The sequence below is a fragment of the Girardinichthys multiradiatus genome, chromosome 8 (assembly GCF_021462225.1).
Source record: "Girardinichthys multiradiatus isolate DD_20200921_A chromosome 8, DD_fGirMul_XY1, whole genome shotgun sequence".
NCBI lineage: Eukaryota > Metazoa > Chordata > Actinopteri > Cyprinodontiformes > Goodeidae > Girardinichthys > Girardinichthys multiradiatus.
This window is the reverse complement of record NC_061801.1, coordinates 27,795,235-27,818,470: the sequence shown is the minus strand read 5'-3', so window position 1 is coordinate 27,818,470 and position 23,236 is coordinate 27,795,235. Positions and strand designations below refer to the sequence as shown.

Here is a 23,236-nt window from a genome sequence, read left to right as displayed (position 1 = left end):
TTCTATAAATGATCCACATAGCCCTGTCTTTCAGTGTTTAACCCTTTCTCTCTCCTAGATATAGCAATTGACTGAGCTTTAACTGTGACTAACTGTATGTGCTTTCTTTCAGACTCTAACCTTGAAAACTGGCTCAGAGTTGATCTGTTCTTTCTTTCTAGATGAAACGACTAAAGGAGCTACATCCATTAACATTTACTTTTCCTTCCCATAGAAAGGACTCCTGGATCAGTGCTTCTTTGTTCTCTTTGTGTCTCTGCTCTGTTCTCTCAAACCCCCAGTCGGTCGTGGCAGATGGCCGCTCACACTGAGCCTGGTTCTGCTGGAGGTTTCTTCCTGTTAAAAGGGAGTATTTCCTCTCCGCTGTCACTACATGCATGCTCAGTATGAGGGATTGCTGCAAAGTCAACACCAGTGACTGTCCACTGTCTCTACATGCTCATCCAGGAGGAGTGAATGCTGCAAATCACTGACTGGATGCAATCTGCTGGGTTTCCTTAGACAGAAAAACTTTTTATCCAATTTGAATAAATAACTGAATCTGACTGCACTATTCAATGATTAGGATTAATTGGAATGTATGTACCTGACTGTTGTGAAGTGCCTTGAGACAACATGTGTTGTGAATTGGCGCTATATAAATAAACTGAATTGAATTGAATTGACAAAAAAAAGTGTTTTGAGTGGAGTGGTGGGAATAACAAGTCTAAGGAGGGAATCCCACAACAGTTTCAGACTCACTCTGGGGAATCCCAAGACACTGGCAGGCTAGAAGGGATTTATAGTCCTTCCAGCAGTTTTGGGTCTTCCCAGAGGAATGTGCCCAAAAAAATGCATTTGTATAACATTCTTTCGGTAGTGATCCATATATCACAACCATAGACGAGGGTCTGTAAATTGGGATGATCCTACCATCGCTTGTGACATCAAGATACCTAATAGTCCTTGCTTGAGGTTAAGACTGACCCCCAATCCAGAGGGAGCAGTCCACTCTTTTACAGGAGAGAACCATGGTTTTCAAAAGGACCCTTCGGGACCCTAAATACACAGCCCAAGCTGCAATGGATCAAAGCATGCTCAATGTGTTAGAATGGCATTGTCAAAGCCTATGGCCTAAATCCAGTTGAGAATCTGCCTGTGCTTCCACCACTGTGGAAGAAGGTCAATCTTTAGATGTGCAACGCTGGTAGAGCCATACCCCACTAGCCTTGCAGCTGTAATTCTAATAAAATATTGTTCTACAGCGTAATGACTCAGAAATACTGAATATAAATGCATGTCACACTTTTCAGGTTGCTTCAACGAACATTAATTTAAAGTTCTGAACAATTATTAAGTTATTTTGCTCCACCTTTTTTATTTATTATATGTTTTCCCTTTTTCAGTTTAATGGAGCAGTATATAGACCACGCTGAAAAAGAGAAAATAACTGATGGAGTAAAATTTGAATAAAATTTCATTTTAAGACGTTTTTAATACACTTTTGTGTATTTGCAATGTAAAGATAGATATTATATATGATGTTTTACGTTTCTGTATGGACTTTTTAAGAGATAGCCAAAATATTACAAATAGAAAATGTAAACTTTTATGTGATTCATGCATCATGGTTTATGGTGTTTGTCTTTCTTTTCTCCGTTATAAATATAGTTATTAGCTTCTGTTTTCTACATGTGAACCTTGTTGCTGGTTTAATTTTGAAGGAAGTTTCCACTGATGCTTTTGATGCAAAACAAACCTGTTTAAGAAAATTGTATTGGCTTGAATTAACCACAGCTGCCTTTGGGCAGACTGACAGAAGCGAGGCTACCATGCAATTGGCGCCACCGGGCTCTCTGACCACTATCAGCAGGCAAGGCGGGTGAGGTGTCTTGTCCAAGGACACGACTGAAGCTGAGGGAGCAGGGATTTGAACCATCAACCCGCCGCTTAAGGACGAACCCCTACTACTGCTGCCACAGTCGTTTTGTAAGAGAGCTGAAAAAATAACTGATCAGGTATGCTGAGAGACGTTTTAAATGTGAAGTCTTTTGAGCTTGAATGGTGCCTATTGCTCTCAAATACAAATTTGTGCTATGTCTGTTTGTGTCCTTTTTGTTCTAATCATAAGCTGGACTCCACAAGAACAACTGATTATGTTTTTGAGAAAATTAGTGATGGAGTCCTACAGGGTCTGGTGCTTTGGCCATTCTTTTTAATATATAAATAGCTGCTTTTCCATTGACCATTAAATTGCGAAATTATAACTACGAAAAACAAACCACTTAATGGAAACACGGCAATTTCTCCCATTTTTCAATAAAAAGTTTTTGTGCTAGGATGAGGTGTTTTTTTTTTTTGGCCTTATCAAAATTGGTGTATTTTGCAAAACTGCAATGGAAACACTTTTTTCGCATCACACAAGTCACATGATCAACAACCGGATGGTACTACTGGCGAAAATGACAAAGAAGACAACAGGAAGAGGTAGGAGGATGATGGCGCGGCATGTTTGGATTCACCAGGAGACACAGTATTTTTTACATTTTGTTTGCTACAGGGCCATTACCAGCATTTTAGCCAGCATACCAGCATTCCAAAAAGCAAAGACATGTGAGCATTTACCAAGATCTTGAAGTGGCCATCTGTCACTGCCATGTTTTTTAATGAGTTATCACGTGAACAAACTTACTCACGTGTGATTTTAATTGTATTCCTTATGTAATGGAAACACTGCAATTGCGAAATTGTGTTTTTTCGACATTGCCAGAATATCGACATAGTTTTGCACACATTTATAATGGAAACGCAGCTAATGATCCCATTTGGTAAAACTATTAGACAGGGGTAAATTTATCTTGCTATACTGATGATACTCATCAATTTTTATCTATAAAACCTGATGATTCCAGTCAGTTCATCAGAGTACAGAGATGCGTTGAAGACATAATAGCACCGATGACTTTTAGCTTTCTGCTTCTAAACTCATGAGGCAGAGGTTTCCGTCTTTGGACCAGAACATTTGGAGAACAAACTGCTAAGTAGGTCACTTCCTTCTTTCAACTGGGCAATATTAAAAATATCCTGTTCCAGGGTGTCAAAGAAAAACTAGGATATGCATTTGTTACTGCAAGGCTGGATTATAATAATTTGTCCTCATAAGGGAGCACAAAAAGTCTGTAAAAAGTCTTCAGTTTATACAAAAATGCTGCAGCGAGAGTTCTGATTAAAAAATAAAAAGCAAGATAATATTTCTCCAATTTTGTCTTCTATTCAGTGGATCTCCATTAAATTCAATATAGAAATAAAATTCCCATTCTTACACATAAAACCCTTAATAATCAAGTTTCATCTTAAATGATAGATCTGATTGCTCCACATTACTTACAGAGCACTTCACTCTCTGCAGACTGCAGGTTTACTAGTGGTTCCTAAAGGTCCTTGAGGTAGAATGATGAGAATGATCTCTACTGAGACTAGCTAAATTTGCTCTCTTTTTTTCACTTTAGATTGCGCTGATGATTCTGAGCTTTACTAGACAAAGTCACAGATGAAGCCATTGCTGCCATTAACTCTTGAACCAGTGCTTCAGTGTTTTTGCGTGTTTGCCATGTCCACTCAAGCCCTGCCAGTTGGAGCAGAAGGCTGTTCATACTCATTCTGCCGTATTCACTGTTGCCATTTGCTTTCTCAGTATGAGGAATTACTGCAAGGTCAATTACTGAAAACAGTTAGGTGGGCCTTCTTAGAAGATTATTTTATACCAGTCGATGTTGCTAACTGTATTTAACTGCACTGTGCTATAACTAGGACTAAATTTGAGTGTATATAACTACAGGTGGGAATTAGTATCTTTTGCTATAACCTGGCACCATGCATATTTCCTCTTTCTAGGTCAATGTATTGTGCACTGTCCCTGTACAAATTTGAATTTGATATGATATATTGCATTGCTTCAAATTGATTATAGATTTCAGGATTTGAATTGGACCTGTTTGTCTGATAAAGTACATTGAGTGCAGTGGCTCAGATGAAAGCGCTCCAGAGGGTCATTAATGTGGCCCAAAAGATTGTTGGCAGCCCTCTCCCCACACTTGAAGAACTTCACACTTCCTGCTGTCTCCAAAAAGGCCATAACATCATAAAGGACACTTTTCACTCAGGTCTTTTTGATCTTTTACCGTCAGGCAGACCCCATAGATCAACTAAAGCAAGGACAAGCAGATTCAACAACAGTTTATATGCAACAACAATAGCTAAGCTTAATACAGTCAGAATGTAAAGGGAGATGGCATAATGGGAATGTGCAGTCAGCATGAATGTGTGTTTTGTTTCCTATGTTTTTATCCAATCCAGTTAACAACTGTTTATAGTTTTCTATTTTACCTAAACTATTTATTGCCCATGCACAGACCAGATATCTTTTTTCTCAATTTTGTTGTTCTTGTAACAATGACAGTTAATGATATATTGATTCTGAGAGGACATTAGTCTACAATTGGTGCTATATAAACGCACTTGAATTAAAAAAATTAGCCTTTGAATGCACTGTATAAAAAATGGAGGGGTTAAATATCTTTGCTCTGTAGATTGTATTTTGCAGTTGAAGTCTGCCCTGTGTGTCTTTGTTTTCGCAAGTGTGACAATTGGTATATGTGTCTATTCTAATATTCGTAAGCACCAAAGCCTTCTTCAAACCCAGATTATATCTGCAGGAAATATGTCAGGCTTCAATCTGTGTGAAATCTGTATCTGCTTAAATCTGTTTCACTTTGTCTGTGGAAAACCTCAGTTAGATTTTAAGATAGATGTTTCCGTATGCCTCAAAGGCATTGTGATTTGTTTTATTTGAGTAAAATAAATGCTAAATTAAGAATCCTATAACTTACATTACCTATAAATCAAGTATAGGATTTTCTTTTTAAAAGTTGTCCATTATTGAAAAGAAACAAAAAAAACTTTGAGAGTTACGTTATAATATATATTGAGTTTAGTGTTAAAACATTAACACATAAATACATAACAGCCAGGACAGTTATAATCTTATTTGACATTTTTTGAAAGGTTTGGAGAAGTTATCTTAAGCATAAGGCCACTGTCTAAAGTTTCATTGGAGCTAGTGCAGACCTATTTCTGCTGTATTCACAGTAAACTGAATAAATTCAGAGCAATTATAAGTTATTTCTCATGTCTGTAAGGCAGTGAAATTAAAATAATTGCTCAACAGATGAAAAATAAAAGTATGTGCTGTAGTGAGAAAGCAGCAGAAGTCCTGGTGGAATTGTTTACTGTCAGATTTGTGGTGAGTTCAGACTGTTGGAAAGTGTTTTGCAGAACTAATTGAGGTTATCGCTTCCTCTCTCTCATGGGAACCTCAGAGTCTCTCTCTTACTGCTGTCTTGGAAAACAAACTAAAAGTGTCAAACTGTGTCAGGAGCACTTTGCTTGAATATGTAGGCATCTTTATGTGTCTGTGAGAGCAAAACAAAGTAAATTCCTCTGGTGTGTGTGTGTTTGTGTGTGTTTGCTTGTTTGGCACCTCTCGTGCTGCATGCACCAGGTGAACTGGCCTGGTACGGAAGGTCAGCACTGTGATGTCACTTCCCCTTCCTTTCCGGATATTCCCAGCATTCTACTGCCAGCAGCCGGGATCTCTGGGAACCGAGAACAGGAAGCCTGGCTCCTTTGCTGCAGAGAAAGCTTGTAGTGGTGACTTTTTCAGCTCTGAATGACTCATCATTTGCTGACTAAAGTCACTGTACTGGAACAAGCATTAGAGTGAGCCTGAGGAGGGTCATGTTTAGTTTGAATAATATTGCCACCTGCTGGTTTTGGCCTTGAATTAAAAGTTGGGTTTAAAGGCTCCGTGATTTTAGTTCAGATCAGCTTATTTGCTCATTGTTGATTCACATGGAAAATATGTCTTACTTCGCAGCAGAGATAACAGAAAAGTAAAATTAGAGCTATTTTTAAAAAACAGAAAATTAATTTTGCACTCTGGCATAACATTACTGTCTAAGGAGACATGGTATATACTGCATCTGGGAAGTATTGAATGCACTGCACTTTTCCCACGTTTAGTTATATTACAGCTTTATTCCAAATGGCATCAAATTAATCATATGTAAATTTAATCTATAATAATACTAAGACAGTGCATGGATTTGACAGAATGCGGCTACTTTGGTGCCCCGCCAAAGTGTTCATACCTATAGCAATGAACATTTTGTTACATTACAATAATAATCTTCAATATAATTTATTTGGATTTCATGTGATAGAGCAATATAATATGTCAGCTCTTTAAAGGTTTTCAAAATCTTTAAAAAATCTGAAAAGGGCATATATATCCATCCTCAATGAGTCAATACTTTATAGAACCACCTTTTGCTGCAATTTCTGCACACTAGCAGGTCTTTTGGTGGTATGTTATGTTTTACTAGCTTTTCAAATGAAGAAACTGGACGTTTTTGGCAATTTTTTGGAAAATAGTTCATGTTTAAGTCAGAGTGGATAGAGAGCATCTGTGAACATCAATATTCAAGTCATGTCCAAATTTCTCAAATAGATTTAGGTCTGGTCCTTTACTGTGTCATTCTAACACATGAAGATACCTTATTCTGTGGCTCTGGCTGTACAGGGGTTGGACAATGAAACTGAAACACCTGTCATTTTAGTGTGGGAGGTTTCATGGTTAAATTGGACCAGCCTGGTGACATACCAGAGTTCAAAAGAGGACAAATTGTTGGTGCACGTCTTGCTGGTGCATCTGTGACCAAGACAGCAAGTCTTTGTGATGTATCAAGAGCCACGGTATCCAGGGTAATGTCAGCATACCACCAAGAAGGACGAACCACATCCAACAGGATTAACTGTGGATGCAAGAGGAAGCTGTCTGAAAGGGATGTTCGGGTGCTAACCCGGATTGTATCCAAAAAACATAAAACCACGGCTGCCCAAATCACGGCAGAATTAAATGTGCACCTCAACTCTCCTGTTTCCACCAGAACTGTCCGTTGGGAGCTCCACAGGGTCAATATACACGGCCGGGCTGCTATAGCCAAACCTTTGGTCACTCATGCCAATGCCAAACGTCAGTTTCAATGGTGCAAGGAGCACAAATCTTGGGCTATGGACAATGTGAAACATGTATTGTTCTCTGATGAGTCCACCTTTACTGTTTTCCCCACATCCGGGAGAGTTACAGTGTGGAGAAGCCCCAAAGAAGCGTACCACCCAGACTGTTGCATGCCCAGAGTGATGCATGGGGGTGGATCAGTGATGGTTTGGGCTGCCATATCATGGCATTCCCTTGGCCCAATACGTGTGCTAGATGGGCGCGTCACTGCCAAGGACTACCGAACCATTCTTGAGGACCATGTGCATCCAATGATTCAAACATTGTATCCTGAAGGCGGTGCCGTGTATCAGGATGACAATGCACCAATACACACAGCAAGACTGGTGAAAGATTGGTTTGATGAACATGAAAGTGAAGTTGAACATCTCCCATGGCCTGCACAGTCTCCAAATCTAAATATTATTGAGCCACTTTGGGGTGTTTTGGAGGAGCGAGTCAGGAAATGTTTTCCTCCACCAGTATCACGTAGTGACCTGGCCACTATCCTGCAAGAAGAATGGCTTAAAATCCCTCTGACCACTGTGCAGGACTTGTATATGTCATTCCCAAGACGAATTGACGCTGTATTGGCCGCAAAAGGAGGCCCTACACCATACTAATAAATTATTGTGGTCTAAAACCAGGTGTTTCAGTTTCATTGTCCAACCCCTGTATGTTTAGGGCTACTGTCCTGCTAGAAGGTGACTTTCCGCCACAGTCTTAAGCCTTCTTCAGCCTCTTAACAGTTTTTTTTTTTCAGAAAGTCCTGTACTTAGATCCATCTACTTTCTCATCTAACCAGCTGCCCTGCAACAGCTATAAAAAAAAAATGCTCACAGCATGATGCTGCCACCATCATATTATGTTGTGGGAATGGTTTAGCAGGGTAATGTGCTCTAGTTTTCCACCTCACACTGGGGATGCCAGACAAATGTTCCAATTTGGCCTTGAATTTGGCCAGCTTTGCCATAAAGAACAGACTAGAGTCATCAGCTAACTGCTGTCCTGTCGACAGATTCACCCACCTGACCTGTGGATCTTTGCAGCTCCTCCAGAATTACTATGGAAACTCTCACAAAGTGGGCCGAGCGGAGCAGAGCTAATCGAGCTCGTAGAAAAGGGGCATAAGTACCTCTTGGCTGCTTCTCTGATTAATGCTCTCCTTGCCTAACCTGTCAGTTTAGATGTGTCATATTTTCTCCATTTCTGGATGATAAATTGATCAGTGCTCTGAGAGATCTTCAAAGCTTGAGATACTGAGTTATAACCTCACCCTGCTTTAAACATCTCCACTGCTTTCTCCATGACCTGTTTGCTGTGTTCCTTGATCTTCATGATGCTGTTTGTTCTCTTATGCTCTCTAGCAAACCTCTGAGACCTTCAATGAATAGCTGGATTTATGTTGAGATTAAATTACGCACAGGTGGCTCTATTTACTATTTAGGGGAAGATAAATTGAGGTTTGTAGTTGATACATAACAAAATATTAAAAAAGCTTCACAAGAATAGTTTTGCAAGGCACTGTATCTGTCTTTATACAATCAAAATAAATAAAAATCGATTAGGCTTGTTGTCAGATTAAATGTAGCTTTTGAAAATAATAACCTTTAAAGGTATGAAACATACTTATCATTAAGCCCACATCTACCTGTTAAAATGTTTTCTTTTATTGATGTAGTGTAATATTCTAATCTTAAATGTTGTGGTTTTATTCGCTGTAAGTGGAAAATCACTATCAACAGAAATAAAGGCTTGAAAATATCAGTCTGTGTGTCATGATTCTATGTAATTTGTTTCACTTAGTGAATAGAGTTACTAAAAAATGTTTTCTTTTCAATAAGTTTGTGTATTTATTGAATATGCTAAAGGAACTAATGGCTAAATGGTGAATAAATAGGAAGCAAACAAAGACAGCAAAACTAAGAATATTAGCAGAAAAAGACAATTTTTAACTATGAACTACATTAACTTGTTTTTAAACGACTTCAGAGTTTTCTTACTTAAAAATCAGCTTTTAAATTAAGTCCTGCTTTACTTATACTTGCACAAAGGGATCATGTAATACAGGTCCTTCTCAAAATATTAGCATATTGTGATAAAGTTCCTTATTTTCCATAATGTCATGATGAAAATTTAACATTCATATATTTTAGATTCATTGCACTCTAACTGAAATATTTCAAGTCTTTTATTGTCTTAATACGGATGATTTTGGCATACAGCTCATGAAAACCCAAAATTCCTATCTCACAAAATTAGCATATTTCATCCGACCAATAAAAGAAAAGGGTTTTTAATACAAAAAACGTCAACCTTCAAATAATCATGTACAGTTATGCACTCAATACTTGGTCGGGAATCCTTTGGCAGAAATGACTGCTTCAATGCAGCGTGGCATGGAGGCAATCAGCCTGTGGCACTGCTGAGGTCTTATGGAGGCCCAGGATGCTTCGATAGCGGCCTTTAGCTCATCCAGAGTGTTGGGTCTTGAGTCTCTCAACGTTCTCTTCACAATATCCCACAGATTCTCTATGGGGTTCAGGTCAGGGGAGTTGGCAGGCCAATTGAGCACAGTGATACCATGGTCAGTAAACCATTTACCAGTGGTTTTGGCACTGTGAGCAGGTGCCAGGTCGTGCTAAAAAATGAAATCTTCATCTCCATAAAGCTTTTCAGCAGATGGAAGCATGAAGTGCTCCAAAATCTCCTGATAGCTAGCTGCATTGACCCTGCCCTTGATAAAACACAGTGGACCAACACCAGCAGCAGACCATCACTGACTGTGGGTACTTGACACTGGACTTCTGGGATTTTGGCATTTCCTTCTCCCCAGTCTTCCTCCAGACTCTGGCACCTTGATTTCCGAATGACATGCAGAATTTGCTTTCATCCAAAAAAAGTACTTTGGACCACTGAGCAACAGTCCAGTGCTGCTTCTCTGTAGCCCAGGTCAGGCGCTTCTTCCGCTGTTTCTGGTTCAAAAGTGGCTTGACCTGGGGAATGCGGCACCTGTAGCCCATTTCCTGCACACGCCTGTAACGGTGGCTCTGGATGTTTCTACTCCAGACTCAGTCCACTGCTTCCACAGGTCCCCCAAGGTCTGGAATCGGCCCTTCTCCACAATCTTCCTTGGTCACCTCTTCTCGTTGTGCAGCGTTTTCTGCCACACTTTTTCCTTCCCACAGACTTCCCACTGAAGTGCCTTGATACAGCACTCTGGGAACAGCCTATTTGTTCAGAAATTTCTTTCTGTGTCTTACCCTCTTGCTTGAGGGTGTCAATAGTGGCCTTCTGGACAGCAGTCAAGTCGGCAGTCTTACCCATGATTGGGGTTTTGAGTAATGAACCAGGCTGGGAGTTTTAAAGGCCTCAGGAATCTTTTGCAGGTGTTTAGAGTTAACTCGTTGATTCAGATGATTAGGTTCATAGCTCGTTTAGAGACCCTTTTATTGATATGCTAATTTTGTGAGATAGGAATTTTGGGTTTTCATGAGCTGTATGCCAAAATCATCTGTATTAAGACAATAAAAGACCTGAAATATTTCAGTTAGTGTGCAATGAATCTAAAATATATGAATGTTAAATTTTCATCATGACATTATGGAAAATAATGAACTTTATCACAATATGCTAATATTTTGAGAAGGACCTGTATGTCTTTGAATGCTGCATGGACAAACAGAAACTTCAACAATAATCAACCCACAACATGTTGGCTTTTTATTGACAGCTTGATTTGCTGAGATGTGTTTTTTTATTGTGCACCTTGTTCAATACTGATTCATAATTCATCGCTGTGAAAAGAGTTTATGGAGAGCAGCAGCGATTCCTCACTTTGCTTAGTTTGACATCAGCAGATCATCTGCATGACAGAGAAATACATGAAATGTTCTGAACAATGTTTTTACTTTATGACATACAGTTGAAGGAATACAAATTCTGCCAAACTGCACAGAGATTAACGTTTTCAGCTTTTTCTATGGAAAAGACTTTTCTAGATTGGTACTTTGTCAGATTTCCGGGTCAGCCTTACCGTCTTTCACCACCCCGCAGTACTCCTCACACTCTGACTTGGTGTAAAACTTGTTAGCGTTGGACTGACAGAAGCCTGGTTTGTAGTGCACGCACAGCCCAGTGGAGGGGTCGAAGGCCCAGATAGTTGGTTGGCCCGTGCAGGGCTGGGCAGCCATGGGTAGACGGCATACAGCTGGAGAATCAAATAAGATGAACCCTGACTGAAAGATCATCACAGTTCTTATATAATTCATGAGTCACTTTCTGCACACATTAATCTCCTTATTGGCCCAATACCAATGCTATATTCCATGCAAAATGTCATATTGCCTCACCCTCTGTGCGACATCTCTGCAGACACTCTCTCTCAGTTTTGAAGTTGTTCTGATTGCCCAAACAGCCTCCGTACTTGAACAGCTCGCAGCTCATTGAGGAAGAGTTGTAGAAGAAGCGGTTGTGTATCCCGAAACACGGTCCTGTGTCCGGAGCGGCGTTGCAAGCCTCTGTGAAGACAGAGAGGCTGTGTAACAGAGAACAAAAGGTACAACAGCATCTAAAGGTATTAAACTATGTTTTGCTTGTAGCTCATCTCCTACTGGTTCCATTGAACAGGGTGGTATCGTCACCAGAGCCCTCTGTGTCTTCAGGAACCAAAGAAGGTACCACATTTCTCCTCACTCGCTGCAGTATGAAAAGACAAAACTCAGTCAACATCACTCAATCTATCTCAACCCAATTTATATTCAGTTCAAATTTTACCTAAAGGTCACACGTACAAACTGATTTTTGTATGTTTCTATATTAAAATACCTAATTTGTTTCAACTATGGCCATTTTAACCATTTACCCAACAACTGTTGTATAAAAAAGCATGTTTTTAAATGTATATTTTCTTGTTGTGTCGCTGTTGAGAGCACAGAGAAATGCATATACATATTATTTCTAGAAAACACTGTCAGGTTTGGTGAAAACCTTTCCACTCACATTTTTCCTTAGTTAAAATATTCTAGTACACGGCTTATACTAGCTTTTTTAATTTAGCCTTTAGATTTTATCTTTTTTAAAAGCAATATTAATAGCAATGATGAAATGTGTTTGTAAAAATACACATAACCTTTTTTTTCTCACTGTCTGACATTAAATTGGGCTGAATGTTTCCTGTTTTATGTTGGTTAAGATTACTAAAATTATTTTTATATGTTAAATGCCAGAATAATGAGAAAATATTTAGGACTTTTTCAAATTCAAAGGTATACATACGTAAGGTTTTTATGCTTTTAAAGAGTTTGCACTCAGGGACGAAGGCCTGAATTCTTCTGAGACAGGTCCAGTAGTTTGAAATTAGTGTTTGACCATAATGATCATCATTATATTTGGAGGAAAAAAGGCCTCAAAGCCTGGGAAAACCGTCCCAACTGTAAAATACAGCTGTGGCAGCAACATGTGGTGTGGGAGGGATGTGTGCGCTTCACAAAATACATAGATGACATCATGAAGAAAGAGCCTTGTGTGGAAATACTGAAGCAACATCTCAAGACATCAGTCAGAAATGTATAGCTTTGGCTTTACAATGTGTCTTCCAAATGGACAATAATGCAAATCTTGCAGTCAAACTATTTACAAAGTGGCTTCCATGTATACTTCTGCCAAAAAAAAAAAAAAAATCACTTAACAAATTGGGTCCAAAAATCTGGTTTCAACCATATAGTTCAGGACGAATGGTTCTACCTGAGGCTCAGACTGAGTCGTAGGCGCTGCCACCTGCTCTCCAGGAACACAGTCACCTGCACACAGAGAAAATGGAGACCTTTCTCATATATGAATGCATCGCTTTATAGACGCCATGTGTATAGTTTTTAAAATACGCTGTGTTGGGATGTCTCAACTATTATGATGCATAAAAAAAGAGTATTTCCATATGTGGATTAATAACCTTAAAAAAAAAAAAAAGATGCATGATTGAACATCTGTCTGCAGGCAGCTGTGTTTATCTACCTTTGTCCTTTTTAATGAAAATGGTGTTGTCACCCATTCCTTGTTGTCTGACGAGCACTTTAAAGTCTTCAAGCACTGTGGGTCTCACAGTCTTTGTTCGACCTGCAGAGAACAGATGACAGATATTTATATTTATCAAAAGGACACTAGATTTAAATGTTTAAAATCTTCTGGTATTTTAAAGAGTTCATGATGCTATGCAGGCTAACAAGGTTCCCAGAGCCTTAGGAAGAGAAACAGGCCCAAAGCATTGCAGGTTCTCCACTGTACATAACAGAGGGCATGAGGTCCTTTCACACATATTTGTCCTTTGTTGTACATGAGGCCCATTTGGAGTGTTTTCTCCTCATCTAATGAAATATGTGTGATTTTGTTTTTCTTGTTGAACAAAAGTACCCAGATTACAGCTTCTTTTCTGATTTTTTTCATGTTTTTCTATTTCTGTTATAGTGCTTACTTTGAAATTATATCTTTTATCTATCATGTAGCTTCTATTTCACATTCTGTTTCCTTGTTTTTGAGATGCTTTGCTTTTTGCTCTCATTTCACCTTTTTTCTTCATTTACATTTCTGCATCTGTGCTGTGTCTGTTGTGATCAGCCCTTGGAAAAATTATTCAGTTTTATTGTTAGATTTATCATTGTCCTGTCAATTGGCATCTTTCATTTCTGTCTTGCACAGTTTTAGTTTTGTCTTACTTACTATCATAATGTCTTCCCCAGCTGCACAGTGGAGCAGTTCTTAGTATTTTGGCATTTTTCTAGTTCAATTCCCAGCCAAGAGTCTCTTTGCATAATCTTAGCATGTTCTCTTCATGCATGCATGAGTTCTTTCCGGGTACACCGTCGTCTTCCCAAAGTCCAGAACCATCACTATAAGGTTATTGAAATTCTCTAAATTGCCCCTAGGCATGGTAGGTTTTCCATGTGTTCTGCGGATGGACTGGGGACTTCTCCAGGGTGTGCTCCGATGGAAGGCTTTCCCTTTTCACAGTGATTCTGCATTTAGGTCTTACTTACAAACACCAGCATGTGACAAATGGTTTTCTTAATATTCACCATAAACAACTCATCCTTGAAGCAAATACAAATATACCACAGGAAATTCAAACATGTGTCCACATTTTGTGTTGTGCTTCATTAAAGAGTATTTAGTTAAAAGTGTGTTAATAATTTCCATCATCTATTTTCCAGAGATAAATCTACAGGAGGTGATCACTCACTGTAAAGCTTGAGTGAGATGCTCCTATCACCCGTCGACTTCTGTTTGCTCATGATCATAATGGCGTACTCATTGTAGTTGGTGTGAACCACATAAGCATCCACATCGGCCCCCCACTCTGCAGGGTGGGAGAAAACGACCAACAAAAGTTATTTTCTCTGTTAATCATTTCAGCACAATCACCAGATTTACCAGATGGACAGAGAACAAGAGAGAGAGAACATACTTGCAACATGGTAGAAAAATCGTCCTGGTGTGGAGGTCAACTCATAATCTCCGGTCCTCTCTTTACATGTTCCCATTCTAAACACAGAACAGTTTATTCCAAGTGATCAGACTCTAGAATCTATTCACTGTACCAATCAACTACTGATAATCCAACAAAATCATTCCAAAATAATACAATTTATTACATTGGTAATGTTTGCTAATGTCCCAAGACAGAGACATTGGAGTGGAAGCACATTGATGTACTTTGCTTCAATATTTATGTATTTCTTTGAATTCTGTGGTTTTAAGAGTGATCAGCAAGCGCATACATCAAATTTGAAATTTGAAAAAAAAATTCAAAGCATTGATTTTGGCCTCACATATCAACCCTATACTGTTTTTACCTAAATACAAGTTTTAGATGTTTTACAATTTGTTAATTTACTGTGAATATAGAAATGTGTTTTTTTCTAATTTATTATAATAAAAAAATTAGTTCACTCCAAAGAAAATAAATATTGAAAAATTTGCAAATGAAAACATGATTTGCTGATTGATAAAATATGTAATTTTTATGGTACTTTTGACTTTTCAGTTAGAAATATGATAGTATAATCCAAGTTTAATCCAACCTGAGGGCTGTTCGGGTCATTTTGAGCTTTCCTTCCGTAGTGCTTTTCTGCAGCACTAGTTTGCCAATAGCCAGGTCTCCCCTGTGGCGCTGCATGTAGGGACATGTACTCGCCTTCGCAACATCGTGCCATGTTCCCAAAAACTGTCATGAAGAGTTATCAAAAATATAATGAAAACAAAAACATCTTACTAACAGAAAATCAACACACAGTTAAAATATTGTGGAAGATTTCTAAAATGCAACCAAAATGTAAAACATTGTTTCAGTCTTTGAAGTTTTTCACTTTGAATCTTTTGTATTTAGAAACTGGTGACATTTTTGACTGCCTTCTTTGCTTCATACTCAAATGTGAGGAATAAAATAAGGAGAAAGATCACTTGATTCCTTAAATATTAACAAGACCATAAAAGGAAAATACATCTCTAAAACAAGAATAAATAATCTTAGATCAATATCTGCTTCCTTGCTTCTATATTTTATACTAAACAGTATTATTTCTTTTAGTATGATACATTAGAGAAACAATTTTGAGAAACTAAAGAGGTTGTCTCCTTACCTTGCTCAGGTCAAAGTTCTCCTGTGTGCTGTACAGAGGATCTGGGAGAACTGGGAGCCCCTGGGGGGTCCACATCCATCCCAATACCAGCAAAGAAACCAGAATCACAGATTTTTGCATCTTGTCAGAACTCTGGGTCCACTTATCTTGAACCTTGTCCTTTAGGTGTGCGACACAGTGACACCACCTCTCTTCTGCTGAGAAGGGGACCGCACATTGAACCGTTAAGGACTGTGAGCGTAATCACTCCCACAGTCGAGCATTCTAAACAACACAAACAAGCTAAGGAGCAAAGTTCTGTTTATTTACCAGCATGGGCAGTGAACCCTTCAAACATTGGACTTCAATGTTGCTGCAATATTGGCTGTTCAATACATGTCCTAATTTGAGCAAAAAAGAAACAAGGAAGTCATGTTTACAAGGATTTGTGTGGATCTATGTTTACATGCTTGGTTTGCATGCTAGCATAGGTGGTTTGAGGGTGCACAGAAAAGAGCAGCATCACTTCAGTTTCTAATATATTTTACAGTATAATACAGGAATAGTTCCCATATTTAGTTGAACAATACAGCTATAACTTTGCTTTCAAGAGATCACCTAGCACAATGATTTGCAAACAGACAACAATGTGCAGATGCATCCATACATCATGTTTTTTTTAAACAAATAGTGAAAAAAGGTTTTTTTAATGATAGGTTTTAAAGTGATAAAGAGTTTCTTTATGACTTGTCCTGATGGGGTTTTAACATACAATGATTTCTAGACCATGGCTTCATCTTTTAAGGCTTGTTTCCTTTAGTCACATCTTCTGCGGATCAAAAAGTGGGCATGCTGGCCATGTTAAATCAGGTCAAATCCAAAGTGCCAGCATACTTTTGTAGCTTTGATCACTGCCTTTTAAAATCTTTACTCCAACATTACAGAAAGTGTTTACTGCATGACATGCATTTGCAACACAAGGCAAACTAATCAAACCCCCTGAACCTTCTTGCATTTTATCATGATGCAACATGATGCTTTTGTTTATTTATTGAGATTTTATGTGCGTAGAACAACACACAGTAGTGCATAATTGTGAAGGAGAATGAAAAGGATTAGGGATTTCGAAATGTTTTAACAAATAAAAATCGGAAAAGTGCGGCATGCATTGGTATTCCCTCAGCTTCCCAATCCCCACAGAATGATGCTACCACTGTGTGTCGTGGTGGAGGTAGTGCGTTTAGAGTGATGTGCTAAACATTACTTGTCTGCCAAACTTAACATTCTGTATGAAAGACAAAAAGTTTAATTTTGGCCTAACATGACCAGAACCCCTTCTTTTACACATTTGATGTGTTTCCTACACGACTTCTGGCAAACTGCAAACAGGACTTTTTATTGCTATCTTCTATCAATGGCTTTCTTCTCATCACTCCTCCACAAAGGTCAGGTTTGTGGAATGCATGACTAATATTTGTTCTATTTACAGTTTCCACAACCTGAGTTTTGAATCTCTGCAGCTCCCCTCCAGATACTGTGGGCTTCTTTGTGTCTTCTCTGATCATGCTTTCTCCAATTCTCGTATAATGGATTAAATAGTGCTCGATGAGATTTGAGAGGCTTCCACTATCCATCTTGAGTCATGCTTTGACTCACTGCCAGAAACTTTGGCGACTGACTGCTAACATTATCACTCTGCATGTTTACGTCCAAAGCAGCTCTATATTAGCCAAATCCCAGCTCGGATTTCTGATTGCTTAAGACGACAAGTTGTATCCAACTAGCTCTTCATAACATGTGGTACTGAGTTATGTCACGTATTAAAAAAATGGTTCAGAGTTCGTACAATCATGCACCTTATATAATAAAAGCAGAAAATAATTTATTTCATTATGCCTTGTAGTAATACAGTAGCAGATAGATAACATTTCAGGTGCTGTAAAACAAAAAGTTATTTATTACTTGAGCAAAACATTTTTCATGTTTAGTTGATTTAAAGTGTTTAAACTGTTTTAATATCTGGTGAGTCGCACATTATGGCCATCCTCCTCAGTGTTTCCTCAAATGGTCTATCACCCTGTGACAGAAAACATCACTTAAATACCACTACTACTATTACTACTGTTAATACTAGTAATAATAACCACAACACAGTTAGTATTGTGTGTTAAGAATGAACACTGCCACAGATTTGTGGTTTAAAAAAACTTGGAAAACCAAATAAATTTGAAAAACATTAAAAAACAGATGAATACATAAATACAGGCAGCTAATATTTCAGGAGTACAAAAAAATAAAATACATAAATAAATATAAAAATACACACAAAATTAAAATACATAGACAGACAAAGAAAGAAAGAAAGAAAGATAGAAAGAAAGAAAGAAAGAAAGAAAGAGAAAAAACAATTAAAATAAATACGAGACATTAAACAAAAATATTTTCATTACAGACAAGGACTGCAAACTAATTTAGCTGCTTCAGCGCCATGGTACACATTGAACAACTAGGACCTTTCAAAAGTAAAAGTAGGGGAAAGTCTGAAGTAAACAAAAGTGTGCATTGTGGCTTAAAATATGCCAACTTTGACATAAAAAATATAAAGAAGGAAAGACTGTTAGCTGCATCATCACTGAAATCTAGCACATGACTTTTACTGTTTGGGTTGAGCATTGTCCTTCTCCTTCTACTCGTTTTATGCTACCTGTTGCTGTGTTTGTTTGAATGGATGCATGTAGAGTGTTTTACAACCACAGTAAAGATGTGCAGCACAGAGACAAATTTCTAACAATGAGTCAGTTTTCACCTGGCCAGATGTCACTTTACTTTTTCTCTGCAGGAATATTCTATTTGGAGCTTTCAGGAACAAAAACCTGAATAAAAACAAACAAAGCAAAGCACCTGTTGTTTGGGATTATTCTTATGACATATAAAGATCCATGGTTGCTGATTAAGCAGCTACCTGGTGGTTAGCAGCTGCCTCCTTCATTTGATCACCTGGAAAACACTCACCTGGGAAGACAGAGAGATATCAAAGCTCTTTAAAAGGAAACGTCAGTCTTTCATGCCTACCTATAAGAAAAAAATAAATTGAGGAATAGAACAATGTACATTGAGCATTTCTTTTTGAACGTGCTTTAAAAATCCCAGCTAACAGCTGTAATTCTGCAAAGATGCAAAACCCCCAGATGCTGATGATGTGATGATATATCACAAAAACATAGCTTCATAATAAATAAATCATGCTAACACAACAAGAAAAAAAAAAGGTATAGAAGTACCTTTGTGTTGATTCATAATGGCAGTGTCTTCACTTATTCCATGAAGTCTGATGAGGGCTTTAAATTTTCCTAGAACAAGAGGACTGACACTCGTAGTTCGACCTGAGGAGGAGACATTTGTTGTATTTTACTGTAACAGAGGAGATTTTATATTTGAGATGTGAACAACCTAAAAAAAGAAATATTCATACTGTTTAATTTTACTTTGTTTTGAAGCCCCAGATGGCTGCTGTTTATGATTTGTCTTTGGGTGATGAGCTTCATGTCTTTGAGGTTGAATGGCCCTTTTACAATCACCCTAAGTTTTAGCTACCTCCACAGAGTATCTATCAGATTCAAGTCGGGACTTTGACTGGGCCACTCAAAAACATTGAAATTGCTTCCAGTGAGAATAAACATATCACTAAATGTAAGAGATTACTTTAAACATAAATCTGCTAGGGGTATGAACTGTTTTGATCTGAGTTGTGGCTGCGATATTATTTTTAAATACATTTCTTTCTCTTGATCACTCAGTCTGAGTTAGATTTGAATCCTCTGCGGAAGTCAGAGACTTACTGTAAAGCTTGACTATGGTGGTTTTATTTCCTGATGGTTTCTCTGTGCTCAGCTGCAGCATCAGAGCGTATTCATTATAGTTGGTGTCAACTACAAAGCAATCGACGTCTGCTCCAAATCCTACAGAGAGGGACTTTCATTTGATATCACAGGAACACTTTCACATGTATATTCATAGCAAAGACAAAGTACACTCTTATTCAGTTCTAGGACTTTACGTATCACAACATAACAAAATTAGGTATTTTCCAGGTTCTAAAATTATTCTATTCTGACGTCAAATGTACAAATGGGCAAAACAGATTACAAACTGTTCTTTATTATACAAGACAAAACGATAAAAGCTGTATGTAAAAAAAAAAACTCATTATGAAAGTAGGTATGACCACTCCAAAATACAAACCACCAAAACTGTTTTTCAGAGGGAAAGTAGGTATGACCACTCTGAAAAACAGTTTTGGTGGTTTGCTGGTTTGGAGCACGCAGATATGTGTTAACTCAATGTCAGCAAGGAAAGAAATCAGCAAGGACCTAAAGACAATGTTTGTTTCCCGTCACTCTTAGAAGAGTTATAAGGGTATTTCCAAATAATTTGTAGTCCATTATTCTATGGGACCTGCCAGTCTTCCCTGGAAAATACATCCCTGTAATTTCACTCCAAGGACAGACCATGCATTGCTCAAAGAAAACACAAAAATCCCAAGAGTCCAATCTCTTACTCTACAGACCCTAGTTTGCAAGGTAAGGTTTATTAGTAGAAAAAGCCTGAACAAGTATGGCTTGTTTGAAAGGGTATATAGAGAAAGCCTCTACTTTCTAAAAACATCTCAGCAGCGCTACATAGATTAGTAAAGCTGCATCTACATGAACCACAAGACACCTGGAACAATGTTCACAGAATAGATAACACCAAATTAAAGATGTTTGGCCATGAAGTCCAACTCCATGCTTGGTGAAAACCAAACAGAATTTCAGTACAGATTATTCAGACCAGTTGTGAAGCATAGTGGTAGGGGATAACTCAGGTCTGTTTTGCAGGTAGAGAACCAGAGTGCCTTGCAGCCGTTGAGTCGATGGAGAACTAATCTATATACCAAAACATTCAAGAGTCAAATGTGAAGCTATCTGTACAGCAGTCTAAGCTTGGGTGAAACTGGGTCACCAACAGCACAAAGACCTGAGACACGGCAGCAAATCTACAAGAGAAAGGCTGAAAAAGGACAGAACCAAGATGTTTACAATGTCCCAATCAAAGTCCAGACCTAAGCTTGACTGAAATACTAAATTAATGTCTGTAATCGATAATAAATTGAAGCAAAGCTTTAAAGAAGACTTTGTCAATATTCTTTTTTATTCCAGGCAAGCCTATGATTGTTGGGGTGTTCTTAATTTTTCACAGACTGTTGTCCAATCTGCCTTCATCTTTGTTTAACCGATAACGACAGCATGAAATCTGTTGCAGTGTTTTGTACACTTGACATCACATATAATTAATGTTAGAAGATGTTTTTAATGTTGTGCTTTGTAAAAACCTTTTTAACAACATTACAACACATAGAAAGGGTTTAGAGGAAGGCAGGTAGAAAAACACACTCGCAACGTGGTGAAAGAGACGCCCTGGAGTGCTGGTCAAGCTGATAACTGTCATAGTTTCCCTACATGTGCCATTCCTGAAAGAAGAAACACATTACAGATCAGATGAAACCTCACGTCTTTTACAGTATATCAACACCTGATAGTCTGACTTGAATGTGGAGGATGTCATTGTAAAGTTATGTTGAGAAGGGACATGTTTCAGTTCCAGTGCCACAATGATGGGGTCGCTCTTCTTTCGCTGCATGTAGTGAGGACAGGTAGACACCACAGCTACTTCATACCATCGTCCTGAAAACTGAGAGAAAAATACACAAACTTAGTCTACATTAGGTAATCTGCATGTGAACAAATGTGGCAAACATAAGAAGGTTTCACAAACCTGTCTGTAAAGGTGAGAAGACTCAAAGAAACATTATATTTTTGCATAAACTTTCAGATAAAATGGGGAAAAAGACAAACTATGTGAAGATATTCTTCAATGACAATTCATTATTAACCAACAGAAGCATAATAATAACTGGTATCTTAAACACTCACCTGCTGAAAATCAAAGTTCTCCAATGTTGTAACAGGGCTTTTTCCCAACACTGGGTCCATCTGGAGGGTCCATAGTGATCCAACAACCAGGAAAGGCACCAGAAACACCACTCTTTGCATCCTGAAAATCTGTTCCTCAACTAAGACTTGGGCTTTCCAAGTCCTTTGCTTTTTCTATTCCTACCCACACGCTTTCAAAGACAGGGAGCGAAGGTCCGAGTATCGCTTTATCTCCTGCTCTGTTTCCACACATTCAAGTGTTTGCTGTTCAGACTAATCAGAAACAAATCTCTGGACTTCAGAGTTTGAAGCTACCTGCAAACATGCAACCAATCAATATCAGTTAGGCTTTAACAGATGGTTAGTGGGGAAAAAGCTGCTCTGATTCACAGAGTGGATGTCTCTAAAGCTTGTGCATATCTAGAAACAAATTGATCCACCCTGATGGAGTTTGAGTGTACTAAAATCTTCTGTGACACTACAGTGACTCATTTAAACAGATTGTAAATCTGCTTCCAGACTGTAACTTCAATTATCAACATAAACACAAAGAAAGGCCACAATGGATCATCTATGTGTGGAAGGATATTCCAATGAGAATAACCAAGATTTTGTTTTCATTTGAAAACTTATTCTAATGATTTGTTTCCTATTAGTATAATTATAAATATAAACAGTATATTTTATGTTTGATAGTATACATCTGGGTGTCTGGAATTATAAATAAATATTCGTTGTTATTCAATTGATTCCTATTTTTATTTTAGGTATACTAGCATGAAAAATACCAACTAACGTTTTAACTAGACTACAAGCATGTCTTGAAGATATAAAAACTTGGATGACTTTACATTTTTTGCTTCTAAATTCAGACAAGACAGAAGTTGTCGTCTTTGGACCGGAGTCTTTAAAAAAGAAACTGCTCAGTCAATCACTTAACCTGGATGACATTAAATTGACCTCCGGTAATAAAGTAAAAAACGTTGGTGTTATTTTTGACCAGGACATGTTATTTAAATCCCATATTAAACAGGTTTCTAGGATTTCCTTCTTTCATCTCCGGAACATTGCCAACATTAGAAATATCCTATCCAGGAGTGACGCTGAAAAACTAGTCCATGCATTTGTTACTTCAAGGCTGGACTATTGTAATTCTTTACTATCAGGATGTCCACAAAATGCAGTTAAAAGCCTTCAGCTGATTCAGAATGCTGCAGCAAGAGTTCTGATGAAAATTAGAAAGAGAGATAATATTTCTCCTACTTTAGCTTCCCTTCATTGGCTCCCTGTTAAATTTAGAATAGAATTTAAAATTATCCTCCTCACATATAAAGCCCTTAATGATCTAGCTCCATCATACATCAGAGATCTGATTGTTCCATATGTTCCTAACAGAGCACTTCGTTATCAGACTGCAGGTTTACTGGTGGTTCCTAGAGTCTCTAGAAGTAGAATGGGAGGCCGATCCTTTAGTTATCGAGCTCCTCTCCTGTGGAACCAGCTCCTGGTTTTGGTCCGTGAGGCAGACACCCTGTCTACTTTTAAGTCTAGGCTTA

General features: G+C 38.1%; 1 protein-coding gene across 3 annotated transcripts; it reads right to left on the bottom strand.

Moving 5' to 3' along the window:
- Nucleotides 1-10,796: 10,796 nt before the first annotated feature.
- Nucleotides 10,797-21,917, bottom strand: LOC124873073 (alpha-1-microglobulin/bikunin precursor). 3 transcript variants are annotated; one of them, XM_047373577.1, is made up of 15 exons: nucleotides 21,681-21,917; nucleotides 21,280-21,438; nucleotides 18,990-19,091; nucleotides 18,515-18,581; nucleotides 16,039-16,109; nucleotides 15,730-15,926; nucleotides 15,172-15,314; nucleotides 14,556-14,632; nucleotides 14,331-14,447; nucleotides 13,109-13,210; nucleotides 12,842-12,897; nucleotides 11,710-11,794; nucleotides 11,449-11,616; nucleotides 11,133-11,306; nucleotides 10,797-10,961 (listed from the first exon to the last, which is right to left on the bottom strand). In XM_047373577.1, the coding sequence occupies exons 5-15, from the start codon at nucleotides 16,064-16,066 to the stop codon at nucleotides 10,939-10,941; spliced, it is 1,170 nt and encodes a 389-aa protein (XP_047229533.1). In that variant the 5' UTR covers nucleotides 16,067-16,109; nucleotides 18,515-18,581; nucleotides 18,990-19,091; nucleotides 21,280-21,438; nucleotides 21,681-21,917; the 3' UTR covers nucleotides 10,797-10,938. The 3 variants fall into 3 exon arrangements, with proteins under 3 accessions (XP_047229533.1, XP_047229534.1, XP_047229535.1); XM_047373578.1 differs by lacking the exons at nucleotides 21,280-21,438; nucleotides 21,681-21,917 and adding exons at nucleotides 18,671-18,780; nucleotides 19,548-19,983; XM_047373579.1 differs by lacking the exons at nucleotides 18,515-18,581; nucleotides 18,990-19,091; nucleotides 21,280-21,438; nucleotides 21,681-21,917 and having other exon boundaries at nucleotides 15,730-15,923; nucleotides 16,039-16,081.
- Between the last annotated feature and the right edge of the window lie 1,319 nt (nucleotides 21,918-23,236).

Coding starts and splice junctions, on each gene's coding strand:
- LOC124873073 (XM_047373577.1), bottom strand. CDS start 16,066: ATGTTTGAAGGGTTCACTGCCCATGCTG. Junction 14,448..14,555: donor ATTTTTCTACCATGTTGCAA/GTATGTTCTCTC, acceptor CCCACCCTGCAG/AGTGGGGGGCCGATGTGGAT. Junction 10,962..11,132: donor CTGCGGGGTGGTGAAAGACG/GTAAGGCTGACC, acceptor TCTGTCATGCAG/ATGATCTGCTGATGTCAAAC.